Source organism: Salminus brasiliensis, chromosome 21 (assembly GCF_030463535.1).
Source record: "Salminus brasiliensis chromosome 21, fSalBra1.hap2, whole genome shotgun sequence".
NCBI classification, from domain to species: domain Eukaryota; kingdom Metazoa; phylum Chordata; class Actinopteri; order Characiformes; family Bryconidae; genus Salminus; species Salminus brasiliensis.
Window position 1 is genome coordinate 25,660,689 of NC_132898.1, and position 24,388 is coordinate 25,685,076.

Sequence of the window (24,388 nt, forward strand, 5' to 3'; positions counted from 1 at the left end):
CAGGGGGATTTTTCTCAGCATTTCCCACCACATGAGAGAAAAGTGGTGGTCTTATAAGGCAGGCATGTACAGCAGCTTATCGTTAGCATGTCTGCTCTTATATTGGCCACATGGCAAACAGAAGCTGGGGTGAATTGGAAGCATTCAGTAGAACTCAATATCTGATGTTAAAATTGACCATTAAGTTATCTAGAACTAAAGATTCATGTGCCGTTACTAATATTTTGTCACTGCCACGCAAGAGCATCGTATCTCTATTTCTTTTGCCCTTAACTGAATTCTTTTTACTTTGACTTCCAATTAAGTTAAGTTTTTTTTTTTTTTCCTGTAAAGTTGTTTTGTGCTATCTGGTGTCGAAAAGAGGAGGATGGGTTCCCCTTTCGATTCTTGGTTCCTCTCAAGGTTTCTTCCTCTTGATCTGAGGGAGTTTTTCCTTGCTTAAAAGAGGCTTGAACCCGAATCTCTGTACAGCTGCTTTGTGACAACATTCGTTGTTGTTGAAAAGCACCATAAAAATACATTTGAATTAAATCGAATTGAAGTTGGAAATTTAGATACAAGGTTTTGCATGCCAGAAATGATATAAAGTTCTCAAGCTTTGCTGATTACAGTCTCTAAAACGGGAGGTTAGGACTAAGAGCTATAACTGTGTTCACTCAAACAATAGTGCTCCACCTAAAACTTTTGGGATGAGATGAGATGGGGTGGAGATCATCCAAAATCCTGACATCACTAACACTCTGAATGCAGTCAAATCCTCACAGCAGAGCTCTAAAATCTAGTAGAAAGCCTTCTTCACTGGACAGTAGAGGCAGTTAATCCAACAAAAGCAGAATAAACTCTTTTTAATACCCTTGATTTTGGAAGAAATAATAAATAAGCAGGTGTCCCAATACTCTTGTCCATATAGTGTATAACTAAAATATATTGTTTTTTTTTTATTTTTATGAACATTGCTCTATCTGGTTTCAGAGCTTGACTAATGTGTACTTTCTGCTGTCCCTGTTGTTGTTGTCGTCATCATTGTCATGTTGCTTCATCAGATCTGAGTACGAGTGCTTCCAGATCGAGCTGTCTAAGAACTATGGCGTAGCTGAGTGGAGGGAAGACATTAAGAGCATTATGATGAAGGCCGGCCTGCAAAACGTTCAGATCACTTTCCTGTTTGTTGATACGCAGGTATGGTTTTATCTTTGCTATCAGTACACCATCTACACACAGGTGATGACTTCCCTGAACACACAAGTGAGATTGACTCTTAGAAGTCTAGCGTTAATATTTATTTGTTTAAGTGAATGTAATTTGCTTATAATACTTTTCTTCAGTTCAGCTGCTGCACGGCTTGTGTTTTTAAGGGTGCTATAAATTGTCTGTGTTTAATTCCCAGCTTTTCTCGGGTTCTGCTTTCTTAAAGGACTAGTTTAAGGACTAGTTTAGGTCCAGCTCCCCGGGCGCTGGAGTTGACTGCCCACCGCTCTGGGTGTGTGTGTACGCACCCCTAGTTCACTAGTGTGAGTGTGTGTTCACTACCACAGATGGGTTAAATGCTGTGCAGTGCACACTGTACAGTGACAAATACGTGCACCTTTACCTTTTTTTTAAAAAAAGAGGAGATGCTAGACTAACGTTGCTAACAAAAGCTAAACTTAGACTGTCACCAATCTCATCAATCTCAAAACCTTTTTTCAAGTAAAGTTCTTTTAGAAACTGTTTTTGCTTGTTTTCAGATTAAGAGCGAGTCGTTCCTGGAGGACATTAACAACATCCTGAACTCAGGTGACGTGCCAAACCTGTATGCTGGAGACGAGCAGGACAGAATCCTGACTGCTATGAAGCCTGTGGTGCAGGACCTGGGCCAGCAGCCCACCAAGGCCAACCTCATGGCTGCTTACGTCAAGAGAGTGCGCAGCAACATCCACACTGTGCTCTGCATGAGGTCAGATTAAAGCTTAATAGACACATAATATTTTATAAACATGAACTTAAGAACATTATATGGATAACTGAGATGCCGCATGCCATTGAACGTTCTCCTCCTGCAGTCCAATAGGGGAAGTGTTCCGGGCGAGGCTCCGCCAGTTCCCCTCTCTGGTCACCTGCTGCACTATCGACTGGTTCAGTGCCTGGCCACAGGAGGCACTGCTGTCTGTGGCAGCATCCTTCCTCAACGAGCTGCCTGAGCTAGAGGCCAGCCCTGCTGCCCTCAACGGCATGGTGAGGAAAAGTGTAAAACTAACAGGAGGTGTATTTAAGTAGAATATTACTGTACCGTTTGTGTATTATGGTTTGTAATCAACTGATGTGTCTTTGTGTGTTTGTAGACTGTGATGTGTGTGGAGATTCACCAGAAGGTGGCCCAGAAGTGTGAGCAGTACCGGGCTGAACTTTCCCGTTACAACTATGTCACACCCAAGAGCTACCTGGAGCTCCTCAGTATCTTCTGTAGCCTGATTGGCCGAAAAAAGCAGGAGCTGCATGGAGCTCGACAGCGCATGAAGACCGGTCTGGACAAGGTGGGAGACGCCAAGGGGAAAATTGCAACTCGTTCTCGTGTCTCTGTGTCGATAAGTGGCAAAATTATAAAAGCTTGGCATCACTGTTGGAAGGTTTGGAATTAATATTCCTGCATTTTCTGTTCAATCACTGTTCAACGGATTGGAATTTGTGTGTGTGCAGCTCTTGAGCACAGCTGAGGATGTGAGTAAGATGCAGGAGGAACTGGAGACGATGCGGCCTCTCCTGGAAGAAGCAGCCAGAGACACTGTCATCACAATGGAGAAAATCAAGGCAATATTCATGCTCCCTCTGAACTACAGCTGTATTGAAAGAACCTTTCGTTACACTCATCACTGTATATATTTGTGTGTGTGTGTGTAGGAAGACACAGTGGTTGCGGAAGAGACTCGTGTTGCAGTGCAGGAGGAAGAGGCTAAAGCATCTGAGAAGGCTAAAATAGCTGGAGCCATTGCCACAGACGCACAGAAAGACCTGGATGAAGCTCTGCCAGCGCTGGATGCTGCACTGGCCAGCCTCAAATCGCTCAACAAAAACGATGTCACTGAGGTGATAATAACACACCTAAAAGTATAAACACACTATATGTGGTTTGGGCCTCCTTGAATTAAAATTTATTATGAATCCATGGAACCAGGTCTACCTGGTCTGTAATGTTTAAATGAGTGTTACTGAATGAGTGTTACTGTATACGAACATTAGATGTTCTTCTCATGGTCCCTGTGCGTGCATTGTTGTCTAGGTGAGGGCAATGCAGAGGCCACCTCAGGGTGTGAAGCTGGTCATTGAGGCAGTCTGCATTATGAAAGGCATTAAGCCTAAGAAAGTAGCTGGGGAGAAGCCTGGAACCAAAGTGGATGACTACTGGGAACCTGGCAAGGGTCTTCTGCAGGACCCAGGCAAATTCCTGGAGAGTCTATTCAAGTTTGATAAGGTCAGGGCTACACACACATTGAGAATACTACATTCACAGTAAACTTGCTCAGTGACCTTTACAACACCAGCACAAAGAACATCAATCTTCCTGTGTTTTAACAGGACAATATCCCAGACTCTGTTATCAAACTGGTGCAGCCCTACATAGACAACGAGGAGTTCCAGCCCGCCTCCATAGCCAAAGTGTCCAAGGCCTGCACATCCATCTGCCAGTGGGTGCGGGCCATGCATGTGTACCACTTTGTGGCCAGAGCTGTGGAACCCAAACGAGTGAGAACTGATGTATTCTAATTACATGATGAATGAAATCTTACTGTGTTTAGAGTTTAGAACTTAACATTACTCATCACCATGCTGCCCCCTGCAGTGCAAGAAACGTAATTGCAACACTTATGTCATTAATTACAAATGCTACGTGGAAATTATGTTGTATTAAACACTAATGCATATATTTGTGTGGCTGTGTGAGGGCAGCAAGCTCTAGCTGAGGCTCAGAAGGACCTGGCAGTAACCCAGCGTATTCTGGACGAGGCCAAAAAGAAGCTGGCGGCAGTGGAGGAGGGCATTGCCACGCTGCAAGCTAAATACCACGACTGCCTGGCCAAACGTGATGAACTGGACAGCAAGTGTCAGCTGTGCGAGGGCAGACTGGTCCGAGCAGACAAAGTGAGCAGTGTCAACACTAACACCTTTTTTATTTTTGATTTTCATTTTTTGTAATTATTTTTTTTATTAATTATTAGTATAACATTCACCATTACACATTCAACATTCACACTGTACACATGTCCAGAACACCTGTATAACATAACTATATATATATATATATATATATATATTAACTATATATTTATATTATTAAGGTGATCTGGACAGAAGTATGTTGTACAGATGATCTGGATATTACACACACACACACATATACATATGTGTGTGTGTGTGTGTGTGTGTGTAATATCCAGATCATCTGTACAACATACCTCTGTCCAGATCACCTTAATAATATACTGTACAAAATACAGCTGTTTAGAATCACCCGTTTCACAAGTGCAGCTATTCTTCTGCATGAATGTGTATGTGTGGATGTAGCTGATTGGTGGGCTGGTGGATGAGAAGGTGCGCTGGAGTGAGACAGTCCAGCACTTGGAGTATCTGGTGGATAATGTAGCTGGAGACGTGCTTCTGTCTGCAGGATACGTCGCCTACCTTGGACCATTTACTGTGAGTTCCAAAGTGTATGTAGAACCAGGCTTTGGTGTTCAGTATTTGGTGTTCAGGACTCAGTATTTACAGGTTTTGGGAACAATCAAGCATTCTTAATTGATAGACAATATATAATATGCAATTGGTCATTATGTGTTTGTATTAATATGTGTGCATGTTCTGCAGGGTGAGTATAGGGCCTCGATGTTTGAGGAGTGGCTGCATGGTTTTAAGGAGCAGAAAGTCCCCCACACAGCTGAGCCAAACCTTATCACCACCCTTGGAGACAAAGTCAAGATCCGCTCCTGGCAGGTCTCAAATGCACTTGTGCACACTCAAACACACACCAACATACTCTTACACACACATTGTGTTGGTGTCAGTGTCCATGTGTGTGCTAATGTTTTTGTATGCATATGCATGTGTGTGATTTGCAGATCGCAGGCCTGCCGAAGGATAACCTGTCTGTTGAAAATGGAGTGATCAGTCAGTACTCGCAGCGCTGGTCTCTGTTCATAGACCCTCAGGGTCAGGCCAACAAATGGATCAAGAACATGGCAAGTTCCCCAACTACTATCAGTGTGTTAACTGCACAGTTATGTACAGGCATGGAGAAAAAAAGGCTACACACACTAAGTTAGCAAAAGTTTGTGGACACCCCTTCTACGTGGTGGATTCCAGTACTTTAAGGTTTACTCAATAACCGGTGACACATGCACAGCTTTTAAAATCTTCACAGAAAAGCATTGCATTGGGACACTCACATGCATTAGGAGCCGCACACGAATCTAAGATTACCATGCCAACTGCCAAGTGTAAGCTAGAGGGGTATATGTGACCAAACATTGAGTTGTGAAGCAGTAGAACTGGGTTCTTTGGAGTGATGGAGCTCTACTGAATATGTTTGAGATGACTTGGGGTGGCATCTGTGATCTACAACTGTTCATTTAACATCAGTGCCTGACCTCACTTTTTTTTACTCTTGTTACAGAATGCAATCGAATGCTCATAGCAGTGTTTCAACATCTCATGGTAGATTATTCCAGAAGAGTAGAAAGCATAACTGCAGCAAAGGGGCCAAACTCCTTAGTAACGCCCCTGATTTTAGAAGAAATGTTTCTTGGCTATATGGTGTAGATCATAATTGTGTAAATTTTGTCTTTCTTTTGTAATTCTACAAGAAAGGCCAGAGCAGACTTTATCTAATGAGGAGATTGAGGTCCTTTGGAGTGCAGGGAGCACTCCTGAGGACTTTCTTCGACACACTTTTATGGATTGTTCCGCTGGGGCAGTAGCATCTCACCACCAAACAAGAAGAGACTGAACAAACTTATAGAGAGGGTCAGCTCTGTCCTGGGGTGCTTCTTACCCAGTGCAGGTGGTGGGAGACAGGAGAATGACAGCCAATCTGGCATCCATGCTGGAGAACAGCTCCCACCCCATGCATGAGACTCTGGCATCACTGGGCAGCTCCTTTAGTGACAGGCTGCTTCACCCCAAGTGTGTGAAGGAGCGGTATCACAGGTCCCTCCTTCCTGCTGCCGTCAGACTCCACAACCAGCACTGCTCCCAGTTGACCACATACACACACACACACACACACACATTTAAACTACATACACATATTCAGGGAACAGAGGTCCCTCAATGTAAAAACACAATGTGCAATACCCCCCCCCCCCCCACACACACACACACACACATGTGCAATTAAGAGTCAATTTGCAATTATCTGTAAGTAATCTGTAAATAATATTGTTATTGCTTTTATATATTTTATAGTGGTAATTTATCTACGAGTGTCTTTCTATCCCTTTTCTGCAGTGACACTGAGAATTTCCCCACTGTGGAACTAATAAAGGATTATCTTATCTTATCTTAATTAATTAAAGAAACGTAATTAATAAATACAGCTGGCTTAACATTGGATTTAAGGATTAGTGGTCAATGACCGACTGGGTTGAGAACTGAACAGTACATGCAGTATTTTCCTCAGTTTTGCTTTGTTAAAGGTCATGACGATCCTGAAGATCTTCTTTCTTTGTCTCCAGGAACGTGATAATGGATTGGACGTGATGAAGCTAAGCGACCGGGACTTTTTGCGCAGTTTGGAGAACGCCATACGGTTCGGAAAGCCCTGCCTGTTGGAAAATGTAGGGGAGGAGCTGGACCCTGCCCTGGACCCAGTTCTGTTGAGACAAGTACACAACTCCATTCACTTATGATGGTTCCACTTGTTCATGTTCATCTAGATAAGAAGTTAAGAATCCACTGTATGTCCAAATGTTTGTGGACACCCCTTCTAAGGAATGCATTTAGTTACTATAGGTTGTACCTATTGCTGACACAGATGTGAGGGACACAGCTTGTTTAGTCCCTGTAGTGAAGTATTGCCAATAGAATAGGGCTCTCTGGAGCAGATAAACATAAACCTGTTGGCACAATGTCTAATGCCAGGCGTGGCCTGGGCCAGAGGGGTGTAAAGCCCCCTGCACTGAGCTGTAGAGGAGTGTTGGAATGATGGTGCTTTATTCAGTACTTTTGAGATGAGTTGTATTTGAGGGATGAGGTGTTAATTATCCAACACCCTGACTTCAGTAATGCTGCTCTTGTCGCTGAATGCAATGAAATTCTTACAACAAGGCTCCAAAAGCTATCCCTGCACAGTAGACTCAATAAACACTTTTTTAATACTCTTAATTTGTAGGAAAAGATGAAAGAGCAGGTGTCTGAGTACTTTTGTCCATATTCTGTATTATTCTAAATGCAAACAAATTAATTGTACTCTCAGTATGGGAAGCTTCTGCAAATACTGAAATAACAGTGGACAAAGCTTAAGATACTGGACAAATTAAATTTGTTTAATTAATGTTCATCACATACTTTTCAGTCTGACAGCAGAAGAGTAAGTTCATGCATGGAGAGATAGCTTTGCATTCTTTTCGTAGAGTAAAAATACTCTTAATTCAGCTTCAGTTTCAGTAACTGCATTAGCATGGAAGAAGTTACTGTATGTTAAGTGTACAGAGCTTGTTAAGAGCATGTTAAGTCTACTATGTCTCGTGTGTGTGTGTGTTTTGCTCAGACCTATAAGCAGCAGGGCACCACAGTACTGAAGCTTGGAGATGCTGTTATTCCATATCACAATGACTTCAAGATGTACATCACCACTAAGCTGCCCAATCCACACTACTCACCTGAGATCGCCACCAAAGTCACCCTCATCAACTTCACACTGTCACCCAGGTACTCCCAGCTATCATGTCTGCTTACAAACAACACATGCTCAAACCATGTCCACACACACACACACACACAGTACTGTGCACTTTTAAGCACCTTATCTTAGCTTCTTATCTGGGCAGCTTCTTATTTACTCAGTAAAACCCTAATATTAGAATAAATATAAATAGAGGTTAATAAAAGGTTTTACATTGTGGTCATAAAAAAATCGAGTCATCATCCAACACCTGGTTTGGTAAATCAGTGTTTAATGATATTAAATCAGGTGAACTGGTGATGGGATTGAACATTTCCATCACATCACACGCACAGTCATATCAGAATATTATGACCACCCCTGGTTTGGAAAACTCAGCCCTGGACTTCACAGATACCACATGACAGGGTTTTCTGCATGTGTAAATAAGCGAATGCATCAGTCAGTTGTAGCAGAATGCAAAAACGATCACCATGGGCGAAAAATGCGATTTTGATGTCCAAAAGGGCCTGATAATAGGGTATGAGGTGAAGGGTGGTAGCATTTTGGAAACCGCTATGCCCCATGGGCCATTGATGCCAGAGGGGAACGACATTTCCGGTAAGTGGTACAGTTAACCAGATAACCTCTATAATGGACAGCTTCCATCATCGAATACAGTCCGTGCCACCACATCTCACTTCAGATTGGTTCTATTCATCATGAAATATTCACACAGTTTAAAGGGCTGCTGGCATTTTCCAGTTATGTCAAAAAATATGAAAATGCCACACACTTCTGTTCAGACTGTGGTGAAACACTGTTTTATTCATTTTTAAACGAATGAATAAAGACACTGTAAAAAATGCATGAATGCATATTTCATGCAGCTTGAAAAGATACTGGCTTCAACATGTCTGAGAGGGAACATAGGTTAGCTCTTATCCTCCCAGGCTGATAGCCAGTGTGGAACAGATCTACACAATGTGAGCAGACCTTTGTGGACCCTACTTCTAATGACAGAATTCAACTATTTAAAGGTGCACTCATTGTGCACACAGAGCATTAAGTATAATCTCTATAGCAAAGTACTGACCAATAGAACGAGACACTATGAACATCTATGATCCCGCTGGCATGATAATACCAAATGTGGGCTAGATGAGTATCTCTTGTGGCTGAAAAGCCCCCAAGCACTGGTTTGTGGACCACTGGAACTGTGTTTAGTCGCATGATGGAACTTCATCCAGTACCTTTTGGATGAGCTGTAGTTAGCTGACCTAGCTGATACTCTTGTGGCTGAATTGAATTAAATCCGCAGAGCAGTGTTCCAGAGCCTAGTGGTTTTCCAGAAGAGTAAAGACAAATCAGGGACACTCTCCATATTGATCCTCTTGATTTTGGGGGAAATACTGAAAAGGATGTCCACAAACCTTTAGCCACATAGTGTAGCTAGTGGGGCAGAATCAGCAATGACCACAGTGGGAGATGTGAAGATGTGAGATTTACACCCATAATATACAGTGTAGGTAACACAACCCTTGTGTAATTGTGTGTGTTGTGTGCAGTGGTTTGGAGGACCAGCTTTTGGGCCGGGTGGTGGCGGAGGAGAGGCCTGACCTGGAGGAGGCAAAGAACCAGCTGATCGTAAGTAATGCCCACATGAAGCAGGAGCTGAAGGAGATTGAGGATCAGATCCTGCTCCGCCTCAGCTCGTCTGAGGGGAATCCTGTGGACGATGAGGAGCTCATCCGAGTGCTGGGAGCCTCCAAGCTTAAAGCCGGAGAGATCCAGGTCAGTCAGTAATATACAGTAAAGCTAAGGCTAGATTTAGAAAAACGTCTGAGCTTCATGACAAGATTCATAACAAAAGGCACAGCATTTATGCATGTCCTATGAAGAAAGTTATGGTATTTTTCAGGTTTAGGGCCAGATTATCTTTTCACACAGTGTTCTAGCTCACATGGGGTTTTGATATGAAATGTGTATATTAAGGGGCTCTGAGTGGCTTAGCGGTCTGATGTGCTTCCACTATGACTCAAGGGTTAGTAAGTCAGAGCAAAATGGACCCCTCATCACTCTGGAAAGTGATTTTTGGTTTTGCATGTATCGGAGAAGACGTGTTAAGTCCTTACCTTCCTAGTGTCAGGAGCATTGCTAGTGCTCAGGGGACTTACAGGCGGATGGGTTAATTAGCAGTACCAAATTGGGAGAAAAAAAGGAAAAGATTTGACAAAAAAAAAAAATTGATTCATAAATTTGTATATAATTTTATAAGCAAGCGCCTTTAAAGATGAATTTAAGAAGATATGCAAGAATTTATAAACTGTTAGGCCCCAGAGGGTTTGGAGTACTTCCAGTACTTCCTACTGGAAAGGGAGACTCTTCTTTTGAGTGACGGTGTGATTAATGAACCGTTAAGAGCAATTTCTTGTTTTCAGCTTCAGTTGCCAGTATCAGCTAGATTCACAACTGCCCATTAAAAAAGTGAAGTGTAGTTTAGGTTACATATATTGTGAATGCCTTGTGTAAGGATATGCACAAATGTATAGTAGGCAGATAATGATGTAATGTTTGACCATGCCAGGTTAAAGTGATGGTGGCAGAGGAGACGGAGCGGGACATCGATGCGACGCGGTTGGAATACGTCCCCGTGGCCGTACGAACCCAGATCCTCTTTTTTTGTGTGTCTGACCTGTCCAATGTGGACCCCATGTACCAGTACTCACTGGAGTGGTTTCTTGGCATCTTCTTGGCTGGCATCGCTAACTCAGACCGAGCAGGTAGTGTAGACCTGCATCACTGACTGCATCACTGACTGGATCATTCTTTCAGTATATACTGTATACCTCATGCTGCAAATCTAAAGCACTTAAAAAGTCACATGTCTCTCCCTGTCTTCCTCCACAGACACAGTGGAGCAGCGCATCATCAACATTAATGAATATTTCACATTCAGCCTCTACAGCAACGTGTGCCGCAGTCTGTTTGAAAAACACAAGCTCATGTTTGCCTTCCTCCTGTGTACTCGCATCATGATGAACGACAATAAGATTGACATGGTGATCTATCCATTTTTTCTGTCCGTCTGTCTGTCTATCTATCTACACTATATGGACGAAAGTATTCAAAATCAAGGGTTTTAAAAAGAGTCCTGATTTTGTTGGAGTAACTGTCTCCACTGCTTTTGGTTTTAATTGCATTCAGCAACAAGAGCATTAGTGAGGTTAGGATGTTGCATGATCACTACCCCATCTCATCCCCAACTCCCAGACCTAAAGATGGAGCTCCAACTATCATGTCAGAAAACACAGTTCCACTGCTCCACAGCTTAATGCTGGGGGGCTTAATACCCCTCTAGCCCAAGCCTGGCCTTAGGCATGGTACCAGTAGGTTTATGTTTATTTGCTCCAGAGAGTCCTGTTCTATTGGCAGTACTTCTCTGGAGGGACTACACAAGCTGTATTGGTGCATTTGCACACCTGTGTCAGCAATTGGTGCAACTTAAAGTATTTGAATGCATTTGTTAGAAGGGGTAGCCAACATACAGTGTCTATTCTATCCATCCAATTATCCATCCAGACACCCACCCACCCATTTAATAAACCAGCCACCCAGCCATCCAACCGGCCACCCACCCATCCCAAAGAACTGAGCTTAGAAACCATAAAGGGATTGGTGGGTCTCCACAGTTGATAACAGAAGGATTCTCGCCATAATGAAGAAAATCCCCCAGGCCTTCGTGATGCTACAATTCAAGATCTAGCAGTTGAACCGCTAGTTAAGATGGCAAGAGTACAGGTTACTAAAAAGTGCTGAAAAGATCTAGAGCACTAATGCTCTAGTGTTAAACATGGACTGAATTTATTCACACAATCAGCTTTACTTTAATATTCATTTCTCATTTATAATCTGAGAGTTAAAATTTTGACTGTTTGTTAAAGCATGGACTTGTTTCAAGCTTGGATGCTTATATATACCTATATACCCTCACTGCTGGTACATACATTGACAAGTATGTTGACATGGCCTAATCGCAGTGTCCTGTCTCCAGGCTGAATGGCAGTACATGCTGTCTGGAGGGACAGTCCAGCAGCAACTGCTTAACCCATCGTCCAGCTGGTTATCAGAGCGTGCCTGGCAGGAGCTGTTGGCCCTCAGCAGCCTGCCTAACTTCAGAGGCCTTGCAGACACCTTCTCCAGCCATGAGCCTCAATACAAGATGATCTTTGACAGTAGCCAGCCGCACAGGTGTCCTTACACACGCACTCACACAGATGTTTTTAAAAGTGGTATGGTCATTTGTATGTAATTGCATACACCATATATCCAAAGGTTTGTGGACACCTCTTTTAATGAATGCACCAATTGCTGTCACAGATATGCAAATGCACAGCTAGTCTAGTACCTGTAGCAAAGTATTGCCAAAAGACTCAGACAAACAGGAACAGATAGCAGATAGAATCAGATTGCTATTGGCATCATGCCTAATGCCACACACATTCAATTGAAGAGAAAAGATATGAGTGAAAGATAAGTGGAAGGGTTTGTTTGTCTCTTCTTTGTTTGTGCTGTATGTGTTTGTATACCTGTGTGTATTTGTGTGTACAGAGAGCATCTCCCAGGTGAGTGGAGCAGTAAACTGGACAGTTTTCAGTGTTTGCTGGTGCTACGTTGTCTACGCGTGGATCGCCTCACACACGGCCTGCAGGACTTTGTGTCTGCACAGCTGGGCCAGCGCTTCATCGAGCCTCAGGTACCACCGCACCGCTGCTTGCCTGCCCACCTGCACACACACCTATATCTTTCAAAAGTCACTGGAAGAATCCTTTAAAACTTTACAGGTCTGTAGATGTACAAAATTGCACAACTGCAAGACTCACAACATAAATCATTTCATGTACATTTAATTAATAATCTATGTTAAAAGGTCTGCAATTCTGCAGTTCTTTTAAAAAATGACATGGAAAGGTCACTGGTTCAATCCCCTGCTGATCCACAGATGGATGGATGGCTTAAATGTGGAGGCTAAATTCTGTTTACTATAAATTAAGTACAGAATTTTACAGAATATCTTGATCTCTCTCTCTCCCTCTCTCTCTCTCTCTCTCTCCCTCTATCTTTCAGACGTCTGATCTGTCTGCTGTCTTTAAGGAGTCATCTCCGTCTACTCCACTCATTTTCGTGCTATCTCCTGGCACCGACCCCGCTGCTGACCTCTACAAGTTCGCTGATATCATGAAGTTCTCCAAAAGAATGAGCGCCATCTCACTGGGCCAGGGCCAGGTCAGAGAGAAGGGTCTTTCAGAAACACAACCAAACAGCAAACACACACCTTTACACTGCACTGACAAAACATGGATCTTTTAATATAATTTAAGGACATCAGCACTACCATTACCAGAAGTATGTAACCCAAAAGACAGAGTAGTGTTGATTTCATGTATGTTATTCCTGAAGAAAAGAAGTGCATACATTTATGTATAATATATATATATATATACATATGTGTGTGTGTTTTCTGATTGGCTGAATGAGGCACAATATGCAATCAAAGCTGAAACACTTCTGAAAATTGTGAGAAAAGAGTGGGTGGGGCTAAACTGTGGTTGAAACTGAATAGGCTGAGATATGTAAACAAGTTGGTTCTCGTGACATTCAAAACAAGCTATTTTGGCTTAGTTTCCATATATGGACTATATGGAGTGGGGGGTCAACAGTACGTAATATTTACATATTTCAGAATTATTTCAGTTTCCCATGGTACTTTAAACGACTAAATTCCTATTGTTTTAGGACTGACCAAAAACAGCATTTTATAGGCTTTAAGCTACTGAATGGGAAGTGTATATGACTCAGTTGGGAATAAAATTAAAAATACCCATGTGACTAATGTATTTTTTAGTTTAGAAATTTTAGAGAGTTCAGATGATACAGTGTTTTTGACTCATCTAGTTTTGAGAGTTTTGTAGTCTTTGTCCAGCCTCTGGCATGACTGGAATTTTCCCAGCACCCTAACAGACCTCCAGTACATTTTTTACAAAGCAGTGATGTAATAAAACCATCTCTCTCCACCCTGCTGCTAATTATCAGCCTGTCCTGAGTTTCTGTATCAGCAACCCATGCTCTAGGTCACTTTCTAAGAGCTGCCACATTCCTTACAAGCTCAGGACAATGTCTGAGGCCTTCAGTCACAAGCCAGCGTCTCTGAGGTCATACCTATTAGACTCAGAGTGCTGAGCTGGATCAGGTTTTGCCTTTTGTGGCCTAATGAATGTGATGTCTCATTGGCCATGCATTCATAATAGGGCCCAGCTGAAACGAAACCTTGTGGCAAGTAGCAATACTGATTTTAAAGAACAGTACAATTCCTTCACACGTAAATATGACATTTTTTCTATATTAGAAAAAAGAAAACATACAAAAGAATTGACAAGGGGTGCTTAAACAACATAGACTTGGACACATTTTGGGCTAGTTTCAGCTTCTGGTGAGGGGGTTTTAAGCAAACCTTGGGCTTGAGATTTTTTTTGCTTAACTGCCACCAAAACAGTTTTGAAGGTATGGACTCCACAAGACCTCTGAAAGTGTCCTGTGATATGTGGCACCAATATGTTCGATGCAGATCCTTCCCATAAGTCCTGTACATGGTGAGGTGGGGCCTCCATGGATTGCATAAATGAGGCTTTGGGTACCCATGACTCTGTCACCGGTTTACTGGTTGTCCTTCCTTGGAGCACTTTTGATAGGTACTAACCACTGCATACTGGGAACAGCATACAAGACCTGCCTGATGATCTAGACATTACAATTTGACTCTGGTCAAAGTGTTTCACATTCTTATGCATGACCATTTTTCCTGCCTCAACACATTATCTTCAAATCACCTGTTCTTGAAATGGCCCATTGGAACCAGATCATCATGTTATTCACTTCACCTGTCAGTAGTTTTAATGTTCTGGAGGATTGGTGTATTCTCCTTTGCTTTAGTGCCTACCTTAGCCTAGCGAATGAACATACTGTATGCAGCAGCTATTCCTGTGTGTGTGTTTCAACTCTCTTTGTTTGTTTTTCCTGCTGCGCACCCTGGGACAACACACAGGACATTCTTCATCTGCTATCAGGGTCTCTAGCTCTGCTGTGTGTCTTTGTCTTATTTTGAGTGTATTGCCAAGGTTAAATGTCATATCTGACTTGCACATTCAGTGTTGTTTAGTTTGTTGGTGACGTCTGACTATTTGGAAGCCATCACAAACTTTTTCCAAGAAACTAGCATTGCTGACTTTGCTATTGACTGGAGTGGCTATAAGTGTTCCCTTATAATTAGTATAATTAATTATAATTAGTAGGTTGAAAGCAAATGACACATGTTATGTGTTTTTAATAGCTTGTTGGCTCTGGATTTCTTGGAATTAGTTGTCTGTCATGTGTTCTTACTTAAACCTAGTTCACACTCATCTGTTCACGTTCATTTTAAGGGGAGAGCTACAAAGTGTTGCAACCCTTATTTTGGTGTTGTCCTCCTAAAGCACAAGGAGAACAAGGAGAAGATTAGTATAGTAAACCTTGCACTTCCATTCCAAGGCTCATAGGGAATACTGGCTGTGCACTCTTACATGTCTGAGTGTAAGCTTGCCGGTGTTGGGCCTGTAGGCTTAGCCCAACTGGAAACCCACATATTGATGCCTACCAGGGTCAGTGATGGGACCAGGAGGGGTTAAACATGGCCTCCATGGTTGTACACTGCTCATAGGGCCTAGATGTGACCCTTGTGAGATTAAGGTGGGCTGAAATGATAAGGCCCAAACTAGGTCCCAATAACAACATATGTACAAACCCACTCAGAGCACCTGGAACCCACTTAGTCCACGTTCTGCACATTTGAGCCCCACATGAGCATTTTGGCAGGAATTTTGACTGCAAAAGACAGGAATCAGACTCTGAAGTGTTAGTGCACTGTTCTACTGTGCAGCAACACCTGCACAATTTACTCATCACAAACATTCAGCATCATTTTTCAAAGAAAGATCTGAACAAGCTTACTTCATTTTTGTAAGCACGTTCTATGGACTGATAAAGTTCCAACATGGCCACAGTGGTGCAGAATCTCATGAAAATAACATCTCTTCAACTGTTAAGCATGGGGATGGATCAATCATGCTTTAGACTTGTGTTGCAGCCAGTGGCACTGGGAACAGTTCACTGGTAGAAGGAAGTATATATTTAATTAAATATTAGCAAATACTGATAGGCAAACATCACACCATGTGTAAAAAAGCTGAAGATGAAAAGAGGATGGCTTCTACAGCAGGATATTGATCCTAAACACACCTCAAAATCCACAAGAGGGGCAAGTTGAAGGTTATGCCATGGCCCTCTCAGTCCCCCGACCTTAAAAGGATAGACCTTTAAAAAGCAGTTCTGCAAAACTAAGATCCTCAAAGAATTCAATTTAAAAGGCAAGGAAAAGTGGGCCAAAATCCCCCATTCCCCCAAAACTGCTGTCCTGCTGTTCTAAAAATCTAATGAGTGTGAACAGGACTTTATTCGTTGTCACTAGTGTTGTGTAAGTGCTTCAGTGTGTGTTGGCTGTGTTACTTATTGCTAGTTAGATGGTGCTTGACACTATTATTGTTGTAAGTGCTTTTTGTAATGTGTGTGTTTCAGGGCCCCTGGGCTGAAGCAATGATGCACAGTGCAATGGAGAGAGGACAGTGGGTGTTCTTCCAAAACTGCCACCTCGCCCCCAGCTGGATGCCCTCTCTGGAGAGACTTATTGAGAATATTGACCCTGACAAGGTGAGCTATGCCACACACTGACCAACCATGCACAAACATACACACATACATGCACGTCGACATCATGAGCACTCCATTTACACGCGCCACGAGTAGCGTTCAGTCCATTAACAGAACAGCCAGAGGTTTGTTTAATTGCAGAGCAAAATGCCCCCAAATTCCCCAGACTGCACTAAAAGCTCCCCCTCATTAGCTCTGCTTTCTGTTCCCGAGCGTGTGTTTATCTGAGTACGCGTTTGTGTCTTTCTCTCTGTGTATCTCAGGTCCATCGGGATTTCCGCCTTTGGCTGACCAGCCTCCCCAGCAACAAGTTCCCAGTGTCCATCTTACAGAACAGCTCCAAAATGACCATCGAACCGCCAAGGGGCATCAAGGCCAACCTCCTGAAAACCTACCTGAGCCTGAGCGATGACTTCATCAGCTCATGCTCTAAGGTGCTTCTAGATATATACACACGTACAGTACACGCTACACACACACATGAGCTGCATTGGAGGTATGTAGTGGCGAAAAGTCTGCTGCTTAGCCCAATAGTCAAAAGCTGCAAATGAAATCCATGTGGGCTCCTTGCTGGGAATACTATTCATTGAACACATCAATATAAATTGTTCTTATTTGTTGAAAATGTGTTAAATGAAATCACATAATCTTGTGTAGTTAATTGTTAAAAACCATGTATATCACATATACAGTGAGCAGTCCAGCTCCCCCTAATGACTGTATAGATTATATATGTCATGTATACAGTCTGTGGTCCAGTATATATATATATCATATATACAGTCTGCGATGCAGCCAATGATTCTGTAAATTGTATGTATCATATATGAACTCAGTGCTCCAGCTCCTTTCCTCAGTGAGTATGAAGATCATATATGTATCATATATACATACAGCAGTTCATCTCCTTCCCCAGTGAGTGTATAGATCACATATCATAAATACATTTAGTGGTCCAGCTCCTCCCCTCAGTGAGTGTATAGATCATATACATAGTCAGTGGTTCAGCTCCTCCCCCAATGACTGTGACTATATATATATATATATATATATATATATATATATATATCTTATATCATCATATATCATATATACAGTCAGCATTTTAGCGCCTCTATTTATGTTTGACATATATCTATACAGCCATATATATCATATATACAAATATACAAAAATAGGACTTTTGTCCAAACTATTGCTTTAGAGCTGTACACATCCGACCACTAATGTAAGCTTATATAAACTAATCTCATATGTTTACTTTCTAGTCTACATGTCTAGGCTGGTAAACATCTTGCTAAAATAAATACAGCTTGATTATTCATCTGAATCTCTCTCTTTCTCTCTCGCAATCTTCCAGACGGCAGAGTTTAAGTCTCTGCTGCTGTCTCTGTGTCTGTTCCACGGGAATGCTATTGAGCGCAGGAAGTTTGGACCGCTGGGCTTCAACATCCCCTACGAGTTTACAGACGGAGATCTGCGCATCTGCATCAGCCAGCTCAAGATGTTCCTCAACGAGTACCAGGACATCCCTTTCAAGGCATAACACACACACACATACACTTCACCACAATGTATTAATTCATTTTAATAATTCAATAGCATTATTGTCATGGAGGAAAAGCAGAGTTCACATCAACCTGAACATAAAAATCCTGTGATTTGCACTGAATGAATAGTCTTCCTCACCAATGTCCAATGGCTGCATTTCTCCAATGACTGTAGTTGGCGAAAAGGCTTGTGAATGTAAAATAACCCTGCATTTTCCTTCAGCGCCATGACGTATTTCTCAATGAGGAGGGAGGGTCTCTGAGCCTTGCAAACCCAAACACACCCACACACACATTTCTCTGGACTCTCTGCACTCTTTCACTCTCCTAAAGCTATTTTTTCCTCCTCTCCTTATTCCTCCTTTTTCCTTCTTGGTTTTCACTGTTTTCAAGGGCAGGCCAAGGAACTCTGTTCTGGCTTCTTGTTCCCTAAGCCTGCCCTCCTTCCTTCAGCATCATTAGGCACAACACAGCTCATTAGTTTACCAGATGTTCCAGTACAGACTGGAGAGTTCTTCACTTCTGTTTTAAAGTTATCCATCATCAAAGTTGTGTTAAGATATTAAGAATTATGAAGTATATGCATGATGTTAATAACAGAGTGGTATTTTCACAGTACACTCTTAAAAATAAAGATGCGACAAACAGTTATTGACTTTGTAGTCAAAGCTATTGCCTTTGTAGCACCTTTATTTATAAAAATAATAAATAATACAAATGCTCTCCCTCTCCTTTTCCACAGCAGGTCACAGCCAAATTTAGCAGTTTGGTTTGTGTTCTTGAGCAAAAACAGCACAGAAATACTCAGCATACCTGTTTGCTCAGAGCGATTTGACTGAGTGCCTTACCAGAGAACTAAAGCATCCAGGAATGCCAATACATACACACACAAACACACACACACAGACCAAAATATATATATTTATTTCTTGGGCTTTTTCAGTGTGGGATCGTCACTGTGCTATAAAAGGTTACATTTCTCCAGTTTATTTAAAAGAAGATTCTCTGTTTAGATTTTTAAGTAAACTCTAGTTGTTTTACATGCTTAAGCTTGTTTACTGACTGACATTAAAACATTCAAGTATGCTTCCCAACTAATATACTGTGCATTTATCTCTGCAGTATGTTTATAAGAATACTGTAGAATATTAGGCTAAAAACAATACAGTGAGAAACAGGTTGACGCCAAGCTCTAACAGATGTTGAATTCTGGTTGGAAATCAGATACCAGATACAAGCCGCATACCAGTCAAAAAACAAACTCTAACGTTTGATGAAAAAAATATAAATATAAAATGAAATGTTCGCCCTGCTGGGAGCCATTGTCCAGTTGCAGCCTAGAGCAGCTTCCAGCTTCCAGCACCATTGTGTTGATGTCAAGCTCCAACAATTTAGTTAAAAATTAAAATTGGGTTGACTTTGGGTTGACATTAAGGTTCAGCATTAGATTGACAATTAATTTTGGTTGGAAATCAAGGTATGATATTGGCCAAAAAACAACACTGGGATAACATTGACGTTAAATATTACATAGACATTGAATTTTGGTTTGTAATCAATGTCTGATATCGGTCAAAAAACACTTTGAGTTGACATCAAAGTCCAGTGTTAGGTGTTGCATTTTGGTTGCTTGCAACACCATGCAAACCAATATCATATCAACATCCAATTATGTTAGAATATCACCCCAACTGGACGTTAAGATGACCAGACATTGGTTTTGATCACCAAGTCGGGATTCAGTGTCAATATGACGTTGGCTTGTGATATTAGGAAGATGTTGGATTTTGGTTACTTAACATCACATTACAGCGTCACAGAACTAAAAAACATCAAAATCTCAGCTGTCATGGTCTCTTTCTCTGTGTCTAGGTGCTGAAGTACACTGCTGGTGAGATTAACTATGGTGGCCGTGTAACGGATGACTGGGACCGCCGCTGCATCATGAACGTGTTAGAGGACTTCTACTGTCCAGCTGTGCTGAACCCGGACCACATCTACTCGCTCTCGGGAGAGTACCGGCAGATCAGCACCGACCTAGACATTAAGGTGACTGTCCAGCACTGGCCACTTTATTAGAAACCCCTACCTTAGGTACATTGCAATATGATGTATGATGTGAGGAGTCTACTGAGGTGAATGTATCTGCAGGGCTACCTGTCGTATATCCGAAGTTTGCCCATCAACGACACACCTGAGATATTCGGCCTCCATGACAATGCCAACATCAGCTTTGCCCAAAACGAAACGTTCGCCCTGCTGGGTGCCGTTGTCCAGTTGCAGCCTAGAGCAGCGTCCAGCGGGGGCAAGGCCAGGGAGGAGGTACTAAACAATGGTCATACCTGATTGAGTGTGCAGTGTTTAGAGGTGTATGATATCTATCTACATTATTATGGTAGATGGGTGATGGCAAACCGATTGTTCCATGTTATTCAATGGTGCAGTGGCTGGTAGTTCATGCACTGCCAGTGGCTACAGCCAGCAGCAACTAAAATTAAATGGAACTAAACATTTTTTTCCCAGTTTCACTGAATTATCTTAGTAGAACTCCAGGCGTACCTGTTTATATACAGCAAAACCCAAACTTCAATGAAAACACACAGTTTGAACCCTTAGCATTTGTTCAAAATCCTTTTTATAAGGCAAACATCCTCACCCAGGAACGCCATCAGTATTACAGTAACACCATTACTATGGCAACAACTCTGAAATGTAAATTTGGATAAATTAAGGAAAAGCTTGTTGTTTCCACTCTTCTAACTGGTGCTTTATGTGAGTGTGACTACAAAAGAACAGCTTGTGGGTGTTTTTTGTCCTTTTTTTCTATTCGAGTCTAATTATCCATTAAAACAGATAGTACTGAAGACAAATAGGGTCCCTTTAATTACATAGCCTTAATTAAAGCTGTAGTTTCAGAGGAGACCTCAGTTGGAAAGTTGGTTTAGAAAGTGATACGATATGAGAAAGACAAGAAAAATGTGTTGAGCTCCTTTTTCTGGTTCTCTTCCTGTAGATAGTGGAGGAGATTGTGACAGGAATCATGGAGAAAATTCCCAACCCCATTGACATGCAGGAAGTCATTAACAAGTATCCAGTGATGTATGAGGAATCTATGAACACTGTACTGATTCAGGAGGTTATCAGGTGTGTATACGCACATACACACACATACACACACACACTTGTACAGAATGTAATTACTAAAAAGCAGTGGTTCTCTCATTACCATAAAGTTCCTTTATTGATCAGTATAATGATATGGCTTCAAGCATTTGTCACCATTTCACTGCTATAGCATGAATGGTGTTGTCTTTATCCTTTATCCAAGCTGGACTTCTTCTAATCTAATAATGCCTTTAATCCAATCTAAAAATCTGAGTTTTATGTCTTCATGAGCACTTGAATAATCCAATAACTGGATAACTGAAAAATTTCTCAACGGCATGTGAATGAGGTAGAATGGAATTTAGGTCGTTAGATTAAAGAGGAGAATCTTTAAACATGTTCCTCTTCCCAAAATGGAGTTCTTATATACTCTACTATAAGGGTGTAAGTAGAATTCTCAAAAATTTAAAAACAAACATAAAAACTCCCCATTGAAGCCTGGTCTGTTGTTTTATTGGAAACAAAACTACTTGGATACATTCTCTAGTTTCATTTGTATATGAAGTGCATTTCTAAAAATGATCCAGAGTTATACCAAAACAATCAAATCGGAAATCTGAGATCTCTTTAAGCACTGAAACGATTATAATCAAATGGTGAGGTCAAATATTTAACCCCTATCATTTACCTACAGTATTTGTAGATAGTGTAAACTGTTGGGATTATCTAGTGAGCTCCAGTTGGGCTTTGCTTACTCACTAAAGCTTTCTCAGTAATAATACAGTGTTATTAATGGTTTATGGAATTAAACAATCTCGCTCATAATAAAAACTCTCAAAAAGAGTTAGCTGAGATGTAACTGTTTGCTCTAATCTCTCGTCAGGTATAATAAGTTGTTAGCAGTGATCTCTCAGAGCCTCAGTGATCTGGTGAAGGCCCTGAAAGGTTTGGTGGTGATGTCATCAGAGCTGGAGCTCATGGCCAACAGTCTGTTCATCAACACCGTTCCAGAGATGTGGAAGACCAAGGCAAGAACCAGTCCTCCTCCCCTTCTCCTTCTCCCTCTATGTGCTCTTCTCACATTCACCTAATCCTTCTTGTTACACACCCTGAAAGTCCGGAACATTTACAGATTCTCTTGTGTTGTTAATCATTTCTAAAACATCTGGTGCATTGTCTGTATTGGCTCTGCTGTGTCTGCGAGAATGGTTAAAGGTACCAAAGAGTGTATTTATTCATTATTTAAGTTGCATTTGAATGTGTATATATTAAGTTTGTAACTTTGTTTGGGGTGAAAAATGCTCAGATTTTACAACCCTGTTTGCCACCGTGTTATTTTATCCGCATATTGAAATACACTGCTTTTCTTTTTATTGGAGGGCTTGTGGGGGAAAAAATTATAAGCTCTGCTTTTCTTGGCATGGCTCACAGAACCCCTGTATTATTGCATAGTTTCAGCACTATAACAAAACACTAATTATTCCAGAGTCTTATCGGGGAGTGCTGCTGAGTCCTGAGTCCTGTCATTGTGTCCTTTCATTGCAATGTGCCGTTAGCCAGTTTTTCCCTTCTGATGTGAGTTTAGCTCCATTTTGGTTCAGCTGATGGAGTCCAGTTTGTTTTTGAGGGAGTGGGCGATGGAGAGATTAGATGCCTAGTGCAGATCTTCACTTGCCTTCATGGCTTTTACTTGAAGTCCCTTTCTGAGGACTCTGGCTTATCCTGATTCAGCAGCCCATATTCCCATAACTAGCAGAGTGTGGAGGTGATGAGCTGCTCTCCAGTATCAACATCACCTTGTTCTCCTCAACTCTCAGTCAAATTTTACTGTTTCACCAGTATTGGCTAGGGCTTTCTCTTTGGTGGGTGGACTTTATGTACATTTTGGTGGGTAAAAATAACAAGTCAAGACTGTTATGTAATTGTTGGGGTATGGAATTGTCCTGTCCTACAACTCACAGTTTTGGTTGTGCTGGATATTCCTACAGGAGGAGCAACAGTGTTTGACGTTCACGATTTGTCACTTCAATGTACCAAACTCTCAATATTCAACTATGCCAAAAAAACAAAAACAGCTTGATATTCCAGGGCTCCTTAAAGGTCTAATGCTGAGTGTTCTTCGTCCTGTAGGCCTACCCGTCTCTGAAGCCACTGTCTTCCTGGGTGTCAGACCTGCTGCAGCGCATAAGGTTCCTGAAGGGTTGGATCTCTGACGGCATTCCCGCTGTGTTCTGGATCAGTGGATTCTTCTTCCCACAGGCCTTCCTGACCGGCACGCTACAGAACTTCGCCCGCCGCTCTGTGCTCTCCATCGACACCGTCAGTTTTGACTTTAAGGTCTGCTGACAACTTATTTGTTAAAGCCCTTATTCCTTTATAGCCAATGAAACGGTGTATCCAACAATAAAGGTATCATGAAACTGCTTTTATACACTAAACAGAGTAAGAGACAAAACAAAACAATCTACACCTTAATCTTTTTTACTGTGACCAATGGGACGATGCACATAGTCAGGGGCAGATTTTGAAGGGTATATTGTTTCTAAGGGTATCACAACAAAACTGGTTAGGGCTATGGGTTCAGAGCCTACCAGGAATCACTGAGTACAATCCAGGAATTCCCCCTGGACAGGGTGCTAGCCCATCACAGCTCTTTTTTTATTATTTATTTTTACCAAATTACCAAGTCCCTGTATATGTAAACTCCCCCTATTACTAGCAATGCCCCCAACATTAGGAGAGTTAAGACTAACATGTTTCCTGATGCCGCTGATGCAACATTGCTAGCCAACCATCACTTTCGGAGGAAAGCGTGGCTCCCCAGCTCAGATACAACAGCTAACAGACAAAGAGTCATTAACCCACTCCTGAGAGAGCAAGGCCAATTTTGCTTTCTCAGACTCCGGCTGCTGATGTCAAACAGCATTACTCGCTGGGATTCGAATCAGCAATCCTCAGATCATAGTTGCACCACTCGGACCCCCAGAACCGCACTTTTTTTTAACTTTAAGAAAACTTTCATATTATTCAAGATATTCGAGCCATATTCACTTAGAAAAGCCACACCAGCAGGATCAAGAAT

At 41.8% G+C, this 24,388-nt stretch overlaps 1 protein-coding gene across 1 annotated transcript in view; it reads left to right on the top strand.

The window, feature by feature from the left end:
* Positions 1-24,388, top strand: part of dnah1 (dynein, axonemal, heavy chain 1) — a 54,456-nt gene that overhangs the window by 28,170 nt on the left and 1,898 nt on the right. Inside the window, exons 49-76 of the mRNA XM_072665445.1 lie at positions 1,044-1,179; positions 1,728-1,936; positions 2,043-2,214; positions 2,322-2,513; positions 2,677-2,787; positions 2,878-3,063; positions 3,257-3,448; positions 3,553-3,720; positions 3,925-4,116; positions 4,540-4,671; positions 4,840-4,965; positions 5,091-5,210; positions 6,705-6,854; positions 7,739-7,899; positions 9,421-9,646; positions 10,440-10,635; positions 10,763-10,914; positions 11,907-12,103; positions 12,464-12,608; positions 12,980-13,138; positions 16,520-16,651; positions 16,915-17,085; positions 18,012-18,191; positions 20,074-20,250; positions 20,353-20,523; positions 21,215-21,345; positions 22,190-22,334; positions 23,437-23,643. Coding sequence (XP_072521546.1) covers positions 1,044-1,179; positions 1,728-1,936; positions 2,043-2,214; positions 2,322-2,513; positions 2,677-2,787; positions 2,878-3,063; positions 3,257-3,448; positions 3,553-3,720; positions 3,925-4,116; positions 4,540-4,671; positions 4,840-4,965; positions 5,091-5,210; positions 6,705-6,854; positions 7,739-7,899; positions 9,421-9,646; positions 10,440-10,635; positions 10,763-10,914; positions 11,907-12,103; positions 12,464-12,608; positions 12,980-13,138; positions 16,520-16,651; positions 16,915-17,085; positions 18,012-18,191; positions 20,074-20,250; positions 20,353-20,523; positions 21,215-21,345; positions 22,190-22,334; positions 23,437-23,643 — 4,636 coding nt within the window. The remainder of the gene's footprint in view (positions 1-1,043; positions 1,180-1,727; positions 1,937-2,042; positions 2,215-2,321; positions 2,514-2,676; positions 2,788-2,877; positions 3,064-3,256; positions 3,449-3,552; positions 3,721-3,924; positions 4,117-4,539; positions 4,672-4,839; positions 4,966-5,090; positions 5,211-6,704; positions 6,855-7,738; positions 7,900-9,420; positions 9,647-10,439; positions 10,636-10,762; positions 10,915-11,906; positions 12,104-12,463; positions 12,609-12,979; positions 13,139-16,519; positions 16,652-16,914; positions 17,086-18,011; positions 18,192-20,073; positions 20,251-20,352; positions 20,524-21,214; positions 21,346-22,189; positions 22,335-23,436; positions 23,644-24,388) is intronic.